We start from the raw sequence: 9,370 nt of genomic DNA on the forward strand, positions 1-9,370 counted from the left end.
GCACCTATAAGCTACAACACTGTATGTTTACCTGTCTCTAATCTTGTGGGCAGTGGTCTGACCTGTGTCCTTTTCTCTCTTACAGTTCCAAGAAGAGATATTGATCTTTCAGTCTCTTCAGCATTATAATTGTTTTGATCAAGTGATGATTTTCAGGCTTTTTATGTGCAGAAATAGAAACCTGAAATGTATTTCTAAAATCATCTTCTTAATGTCTATGTAGATGATCAAAGAATTTTCCTTCATATAACTATGAAAGTTATGAATTATATTGGTAGTCTTCTTAATACTGAGCTTTCCTGTTTTCATAGAATAAACTCAGAAAATTCTTTTCTGGTCTTCACAGTCTATTTCTCTCTTACTATCTTTAAATATTAGTGTTTTCACAGGTTCTGTGCTTCTGCTTTTTTTTTATTAGTAGTAGTATTGTTCAATCTGATAAGTTTATTAACTCTGATAACCAAAGGTACAATTGAAATTCTGATACTTCCCAAATTTTTATCTTCAGCTTAGATCTCTCTGGAATTATATATTCAATTGCCATTTGGGCCTTTCTATAGATATTTCAAATATAATGAGTCCAAGTGTGTGTTACTTTTTCCAATTATATTATTCCATTTTCCAAATTTTACTGTATGTTGCCAGTACCTAACAAGCTGCACTCCTTTAGATAGACTGGTTGTAAAACAATTATTTTTATTCCCTATACAGCAAATTAAGACCACATTCTGTTTCTGCTTTTACTTTTACTTTTTCTCTTTTAAAGGGTTAGTTTCATATTTTGTGTGCTTACTGCTCTGGGTCCTGATATAGATGGTCATCTTTTACCCTGTTTTCTTCATCTCTGACTCTCCCTTCAGCACCTTCTCCACTCTCTTTCTAGAGGATGACTATAAAAATGTAAATCTGTACATGTAACTTACCTGTTCTTACAGGAACTCATTATTTACACTGTGTGGCTGGAGAAGTGGCAGTATGCTCCCTGGGTAAACACAAGCAATCTTTTTGCATGTAGGAAGAAAATTTGGAGATGTTTATTACATGCTTTTAATTTATAAGTAATTAAAAATCAACAATGAGTGCATAACTTTTTTTGCCATTTCATTAAGGTCAAATTGTGGTTATCTCATCAGTAGTACCAGTCATGTGGTGTGTGTTGTTTGTGCTCTTGCAACTGAACCTTTGTTCTTTTCTCATACTCATGAGAACACGTGGTTTGCATAGAAGAGGTAAACATCTTTGGTATTTCAGTGGAGTGCAAACTGAAAACAAAATAGTTCTGTTTTTTTCTCATTCTTTCTAACCCTAGTTTGTATTGATCTTGGGTCTAAATTAATTCTTCTGACACATTATTCCAGGTATGTAAAATACCTTATGCTAAGCTTCTTTGGAGAAGCAGAATTTTGTTCATACTTTTATCCATAGCAACAAGGATTGTGGTAAGTTTTGTAATAGTGTTTTTTTTCTTTTTGCAATTAACAAATTGTAACAGTGGCAGAATATTACTGCTGTTATTTTTTATTTCTTCCACCATATGAAGTACAAAGAAGCTGCATCTAATGTAAAATACATATGACACACACACAGAGAATTGTGAACTCCAAGATTTCTGTTTTGTGATCAATGGCTGATGACTTGAGTTGAGCAAAATGTGCCATTCCAGGGGTTGGTGTCATTTGAGGATGTGGCTGTGGACTTCACCTGGGAAGAGTGGCAGGAACTGGATGATGCTCAGAGAACTTTGTACAGGGATGTGATGCTAGAGACCTACAGCAACCTGGTATTGTTGGGTGAGTGGAACTCCACAGTAAGTTCCAGGAGCAACACTTTCTTCTTTGTTGGTAAATACAGAAATATCTGTATTTATACCCTTTATAAGGTTCAGTGCTATGTAAGTTTCTGTTTAATTGAGAAGGTGAGAGTCATCCCTCCCTAATGAATGCTTAAAATTGGCTCCTTTACTGCACAGTTTTGAAAGTTGAGCTCTTCTCATTCTTCTAAAAACCTGACTTAGCAGTTTTGCAAACTCCTGTGGTATATCTTATTAACAGGATGCTACATTACCAAACCCAATGTGATCTTCAAATCAGAGCAAGAAGCAGAGGCATGGATGGTAGAAAATGCCCCAAACCAGAGCCTACAAGGTCAGTGCATACGGGGCACAGGCTGGGAAGAGCAAAGCCCTTTGCTGTTTTTGCCCATATTTTTGCTATTTTTCAGACCTGAAAACATCTGATCTGTGTGGCTTAAACAAATCAATTGTATAACCTCCTAAGAGGGTTCTCACATCTGTACCCCTACCTTTTATTTTTCTGATTTTTTTTATACTTTCCATAATTTAATCCCTACATTTCTCCTCTTAGACATTTCTCTTTGCTGATCACTTTCTCAATATTTTTGTTTGCTCTATTTTTCTCCATTCTCATGAGTATTTAAATCCAGACTGTATTCATGTTTTTTCACTTAAAACTGAATACTTGAAATGAGGTAATTTATAAGGGAAAAAATATTCCTTACAATTCTGTAGCCCCAGAAGTCCAAAATAGAGGATTTGCATCTATTGAGGACCTTCCAATGGGTAGGGACTCTCAGTAGATTATAGGGTTGGTACAGAATATCACAAGGTGACAGTGACAAAAGCATGTTCACATGCTTTCTTTCTCTTCTTATAAAGCCACCAGTCTAATACCCGATAATCCCCATTAAACCACAAGCCCATTAATCCATGGGCTTTTATTAGTCCATATATTAATCCTCTTATGGGGGCAGAGCCCTTACTATTTAATCACCTCACAAAGGCCTCACCTTTCAAATACCACAGTTGGATTTTTCACACTCAGCACTGTCACAATGATGACGAAGCTTCAATATGAACTTCAGGGGTGAGGGGCGGTACTTGAACTATAGCACAGACATTTATTCATACACTTATTTTTTAACCACATCTTGAGGACATTTTAAGCACTTTTTATTGTATAGTTGTATTTACAACAAAAATTATCAAAATAACATCCCTCTTTCATACAGTTTACATTCTGATGAGAGAGAAATGTGTGTGTGTGTATGTATGTTAAGTAGTTATATTAGAATCATGAGGAATATTGAACCAGAGTGGGAGGTTTAGAAAATATGTTTGGAGAAGGAAGATTATTGAGTGCTTAACTTTTACATACTGTCAGTTTGACTTAACTGTTTTCAAAAATTTGACATATAATATATAGATGAATATAAAATGTCAATTTGAGAGTGGACATCATTCTTGGAGGTACACACTTGTAAATCAGTGGCTTAAAGCTGATTTTAAAAGTCATGCTTATAGAGGAAGTCACCTAGGGAGTAGATAAGAAAAAGAAAAAAGTTCTAGAGGTGAGCCTTGTGTACTGCCATATCAGAAATTATAAAGCTAAGGCAGACCCAGCATAGGAGCATAGAAAGTGTTAGTCATGGACTTGGGAGGAGAACCTGGAGATTCTTGGTTCCAGGTTCAAGTGAACCAAAAGTTTTATGTTGAGGGCTCAGACTTCTTTTGGAGAGTAGTTTGAAACTAGCATTTTTCTCTCCTTGTTAAAATCATTTTAAAACAACAAAGGAAATAAAATATGTGCCGAAGACATTATTTTCTATGAAATTAGGAGACACATGAAACTCCAATGTATAGAACAAATGCTTTCAGAAGCAGTGAATTATAAAGGATAAGTGTGTGCAACAGAAATTGGGGAGGGGGGTGCCAGTTAATCTTAGGCGGGGTAGAATTGCATTTTGCAGCAATGGTAGAGAAAGCCTGTGTTGCAGAACCAAAACTTTTAGACGAGCCAAAAGGGGTTGCCGATGGTGGAAGACTGGAGATTTCTGAGGAGCATAGGAAGTGAGTTTAAATGAGTAATTTTTATGAAGCTGTCTTCTTCTAATGTGGGGAATTTTTTAAAATTTGAAATCTCCCCATATGCTTATAGCTCTTTCCAAAAGAAGAGTGAACACTAAACAAACGTAGGTGCAATATCCTGAAGCTAAACCATATTCCTTATTTAAGGGACAAAGAATTGGCTTGCTCCTGAACCTTAAAGAAGATAATCCAAGAAAACCTTGCCACCTTCAGAGTGCAATAGGAATAATAAAAGCAGTACAAGACACCCACTGTTGCTGTAAGAATAAAGCAAATAAAAAAGAACAGGGCAAACAGTTGGCTGATGATAAGCACTTGTTTGAAAACTACAACTAAGCAGTGGGTGAACATTTTTACTAAATATTTTCTTGCAAATAAAAAATGAATAAAGAAGCAAAGGAAAAGATGACTAAACATTAGAAAACATATTAATATAACCTATAAAACTAATACTCATTTAAAAAATTTTTAGGATAGGAAGAAACATTTTTATCTTTGCATGTGCATTCATAGACAATGCTTATGTTGGTTTATGGGTATGGATTTTTTTCTCATTTTAGATCTCCATATAGTCAATAATCAAATTGAGAAAAGTCAAGAAAATCACAGTAAATACTTGTGGCAAGTTTTAATCACCGACAGGAAAACATCAACTGAGGAGAGAGTTAAGTTGGAAAAAACATTTAATTTGAGCTCAAACTGTACTTCAAATCTGATTATAAACAGTGAAAACTCTTCAGAAATTAACATTGAGAAGTTTAATGTATGTAAGTATGCACTTCCTCCTAGAAATCCTGATAAGACGCATGCTGGAGAGACACCTGATGACCAAAATAAAACTGGGAAATCCCACACACACTGTGAGCATCTTAGTCAGAATAACAAGATTCAAGTTGGGCAGTACCCTTTTGAATATAGTAAACCAGGGAAAGCCTTCAACACAGAGCCAATATTATTGGCACATGAGAAGCTTCATTTGGGAGAAACTACCTGTAAATACAATGAATGTGGGAAAGCCTTTTATAACTCAGCTCTCCTTGACCAAGAGATAACTCAGGTATTGAGGAAAACATTTCAATGTGATGTATGTGGGAAAGTATTCTATAAAAAGTCTGAACTCACTAAACATCAGCAAATACACACAGCAGAAAAATCCTACAAATGTAAAGAATATGATAAATCCTTCATGAAGAAGTTATCTCTTACAGTCCACAAATGGACACATACAGGGGAGAAGCTTTATACATGTAATGACTGTGGAAAAACTTTTCACCAGAACTCACTCTTCAGAAGTCGTCAGAGAACTTACACAGGTGCCAAACCATATGAATGTAATGAATGTAGGAAATCTTTTTCCTACAACTCAGCCCACCATACACATAACAGAATTTATGCAGGGGAGAGGTCCTATGAATGTAATGAGTGTGGAAAAACCTTTTACCGGAAGTCAGACCTCAGCAAGCATCAGAGAATTCACACAGGGGAAAGGCCCTATAAATGTAGTGAGTGTGGAAAAACCTTTTACTATAAGTCACACCTCAGCAGGCATCAGAGAATTCACACAGGTGAAAGGCCCTATAAATGCAATGAGTGTGGAAAAACCTTTTACCAGAAGTCAAACCTTAGCGTGCATCAGGTAATTCACACAAAGGAGAAGCCTTATGAATGTAATGAGTGTGGAAAAACCTTTCCCCTGAAGTCAGTCCTTAGTATACATCAGAGAATTCATACAGGGGAGAAGCCCTATGAATGTAATGAATGCCGAAAAACCTTTCACCATAAGTCAATCCTCAGTACACATCAGAGAATCCATACAGGGGAGAAGCCCTATGAATGTAATGAGTGTGGAAAAGCCTTTCACCGGAAGTCAATCCTCAGTACACATCGGAGAATCCACACAGGTGAGAAACCATATGAATGTAAGGTATGTAGTAAATCTTTCTTCTACAAATCACACCTCAATAGACATAAGAGAATTCACACTGAAGAAAGTCGCTATGAATGTAATGAGTGTGGAACAACCTTTCCTTGTAAGTCAAACCTCTGTGCACATCAGAGAACTCACACAGGTGAGAAACTGTATGAATGTAAGGAATGTAGAAAATCTTACTTCTATAAATCACATCTCAATAGACATAAGAGAATTCACTCAGGTGAAAGCCCCTATAAATGCAATGAGTGCGGAAAAACCTTTCACCAGAAGTCAATCCTCAGTATGCATCAGGTAATTCACACAAATGAGAAGCCCTATGAGTGTAATCAGTGTGGAAAAGCCTTTTCCCTGAAGTCAGTCCTTAGTATACATCAGAGAATTCATATAAGGGGGAAGCTCTATGAATGTAATGAGTGTGGAAAAGCCTTTCACCGGAAGTCAGACCTCAGCAAGCATCAGAGAATTCACACAGGGGAAAGGCCCTATAAATGTAGTGAGTGTGGAAAAACCTTTTACTATAAGTCACACCTCAGCAGGCATCAAAGAATTCACACAGGTGAAAGGCCCTATAAATGCAATGAGTGTGGAAAAACCTTTTACCAGAAGTCAAACCTTAGCATGCATCAGGTAATTCACACAAAGGAGAAGCCTTATGAATGTAATGAGTGTGGAAAAACCTTTCTCCTGAAGTCAATCCTTAGTATACATCAGAGAATTCATACAGGGGAGAAGCCCTATGAATGTAATGAGTGTGGAAAAGCCTTTCACCGGAAGTCAGTCCTCAGTACACATCAGAGAATCCACACAGGTGAGAAACCATATGACTGTAAGGAACGTGGTAAATCTTTTTTCTACAAATCACACCTCAATAGACCTAAGAGAATTCACACTGAAGAAAGTCGCTATGAATGTAATGAGTGTGGAAAAACCTTTTACCGGAAGTCAGACCTCAGCAAGCATCAGAGAATTCACACAGGGGAAAGGCCCTATAAATGTAGTGAGTGTGGAAAAACCTTTTACTATAAGTCACACCTCAGCAGGCATCAGAGAATTCACACAGGTGAAAGGCCCTATAAATGCAATGAGTGTGGAAAAACCTTTTACCAGAAGTCAAACCTTAGCGTGCATCAGGTAATTCACACAAAGGAGAAGCCTTATGAATGTAATGAGTGTGGAAAAACCTTTCCCCTGAAGTCAGTCCTTAGTATACATCAGAGAATTCATACAGGGGAGAAGCCCTATGAATGTAATGAATGCGGAAAAGCCTTTCACCATAAGTCAATCCTCAGTACACATCAGAGAATCCATACAGGGGAGAAGCCCTATGAATGTAATGAGTGTGGAAAAGCCTTTCACCGGAAGTCAATCCTCAGTACACATCGGAGAATCCACACAGGTGAGAAACCATATGAATGTAAGGTATGTAGTAAATCTTTCTTCTACAAATCACACCTCAATAGACATAAGAGAATTCACACTGAAGAAAGTCGCTATGAATGTAATGAGTGTGGAAAAACCTTTCCCTGTAAGTCAAACCTCTGTGCACATCAGAGAACTCACACAGGTGAGAAACTGTATGAATGTAAGGAATGTAGAAAATCTTACTTCTATAAATCACATCTCAATAGACATAAGAGAATTCACTCAGGTGAAAGCCCCTATAAATGCAATGAGTGCGGAAAAACCTTTCACCAGAAGTCAATCCTCAGTATGCATCAGGTAATTCACATAAATGAGAAGCCTTATGAATGTAGTGAGTGTGGAAAAACCTTTCCCCTGAAGTCAGTCCTTAGTATACATCAGAGAATTCATACAAGGGGGAAGCTCTATGAATGTAATGAGTGTGGAAAAGCCTTTCACCGAAAGTCAGACCTCAGCAAGCATCAGAGAATTCACACAGGGGAAAGGCCCTATAAATGTAGTGAGTGTGGAAAAACCTTTTACTATAAGTCACACCTCAGCAGGCATCAGAGAATTCACACAGGTGAAAGGCCCTATAAATGCATTGAGTGTGGAAAAACCTTTTACCAGAAGTCAAACCTTAGCATGCATCAGGTAATTCACACAAAGGAGAAGCCTTATGAATGTAATGAGTGTGGAAAAACCTTTCCCCTGAAGTCAGTCCTTAGTATACATCAGAGAATTCATACAGGGGAGAAGCCCTATGAATGTAATGAATGCGGAAAAACCTTTCACCATAAGTCAATCCTCAGTACACATCAGAGAATCCATACAGGGGAGAAGCCCTATGAATGTAATGAGTGTGGAAAAGCCTTTCACCGGAAGTCAATCCTCAGTACACATCGGAGAATCCACACAGGTGAGAAACCATATGACTGTAAGGAATGTAGTAAATCTTTTTTCTATAAATCACATCTCAATAGACATAAGAGAATTCACACTGAAGAAAGTCGCTATGAATGTAATGAGTGTGGAAAAACCTTTCCCTGTAAGTCAAATCTCAGTGTACATCAGAGAACTCACACAGGTGAGAAACCATATGAATGTAAGGAATGTAGAAAATTTTTCTACTATAAATCACATCTTAATAGACATAAGAAAATTCACAGATAAGAAATGAATGTGAGTCTGGAAATACCTTTCACTGTAAGTCAAACCTCAGTACACATCAGAGAATTCACATAGGTGAGAAGTCATATGAATGTAACACATGTAGAAAATCTTATACCGCAAGTCACATGTCAGTAGACATGAGAAAATTCACATAGGAAAAGACCAATGGATTTAATGTATGTGAAAATACTTTTCCCTACAAATCACACCTGAGTAAGCATCAGAGAAGACAAACAAAAGTGATGGCCTATAAATGTACAGCTGCTTTGTGGTTACCACAGGGGATGGGTTCCAGGACTTCTCCGTCATGCCAAAGGCTGTGAATGCTTAAGTCTTATATAATGTGGCATAGTATTTTTGTAACATTGTGCTGTTTAATTAACATGTCTAGTTTACTTATAATACTGAATAAAATGCAAAAAGTATGAGTAGTTCTTAGGGTGTGTTATTTGTATAATTTTTATTATAGTATTTTTTTATCTGTTTTCACACATTTTAAATCAGCAGTTGGTTGAATTCTTGGATGTAAATTTTGTGAATGTGGAAGGCTGACTAACAAGTGTGGAAGCCTCTTCTGTCAGAAGTCACACCTCAGCAGACATCTGAGAACTCACATTGGAGATATCCTGTATGGCAGAGACTAGCTATGTATTATGCACAAATACTCTCCTTTCTTTTTCACACTTAGCATGCATATTCAGCCTCTTCTTATTGTGTGCATGACTATGTAACTGAGCTCTATCCAGAGGAATAGGGACACAAGTGATGAACATTACTTTCAGGGCTGGCAACAGGAAAAGGTCCATGCAGTTCTTTCTGGTTTCTTATGCCCTCTGGGACCAAAGTGCACATGACCCTCACGGTGGTCTTGAGAGGCCCAGGTGGGAGAATGCCACTATGATTTAAGACAGAAGGAATTGATTGTAGAAGGCAGGAGTCTTCCCACCTTTATTCCCAAACCTTCCATTTGTACTTCATAT

The 9,370-nt window shown here is 37.3% G+C and overlaps 1 protein-coding gene across 6 annotated transcripts in view; it reads left to right on the plus strand.

Annotated features, from left to right (window-relative positions):
* The window catches only part of LOC134375060 (zinc finger protein 845-like), a 61,015-nt gene extending 52,248 nt beyond the window's left edge, over positions 1-8,767 (plus strand). For 5 of the 6 annotated variants that reach the window (XM_063093203.1, XM_063093200.1, XM_063093201.1 and 2 more), the window contains 3 exons: positions 1,664-1,790; positions 2,052-2,144; positions 4,444-8,767. In XM_063093203.1, the coding sequence (XP_062949273.1) occupies positions 1,664-1,790; positions 2,052-2,144; positions 4,444-8,390 (4,167 nt within the window). In that variant the 3' untranslated portion in view covers positions 8,391-8,767. The remainder of the gene's footprint in view (positions 1-1,663; positions 1,791-2,051; positions 2,145-4,443) is intronic. The other variant, XM_063093202.1, reaches the window with a different exon arrangement.
* Positions 8,768-9,370: the final 603 nt, after the last annotated feature.

This window comes from Cynocephalus volans, chromosome 4 (genome assembly GCF_027409185.1).
Source record: "Cynocephalus volans isolate mCynVol1 chromosome 4, mCynVol1.pri, whole genome shotgun sequence".
Classification (NCBI taxonomy): Eukaryota; Metazoa; Chordata; class Mammalia; order Dermoptera; family Cynocephalidae; genus Cynocephalus; species Cynocephalus volans.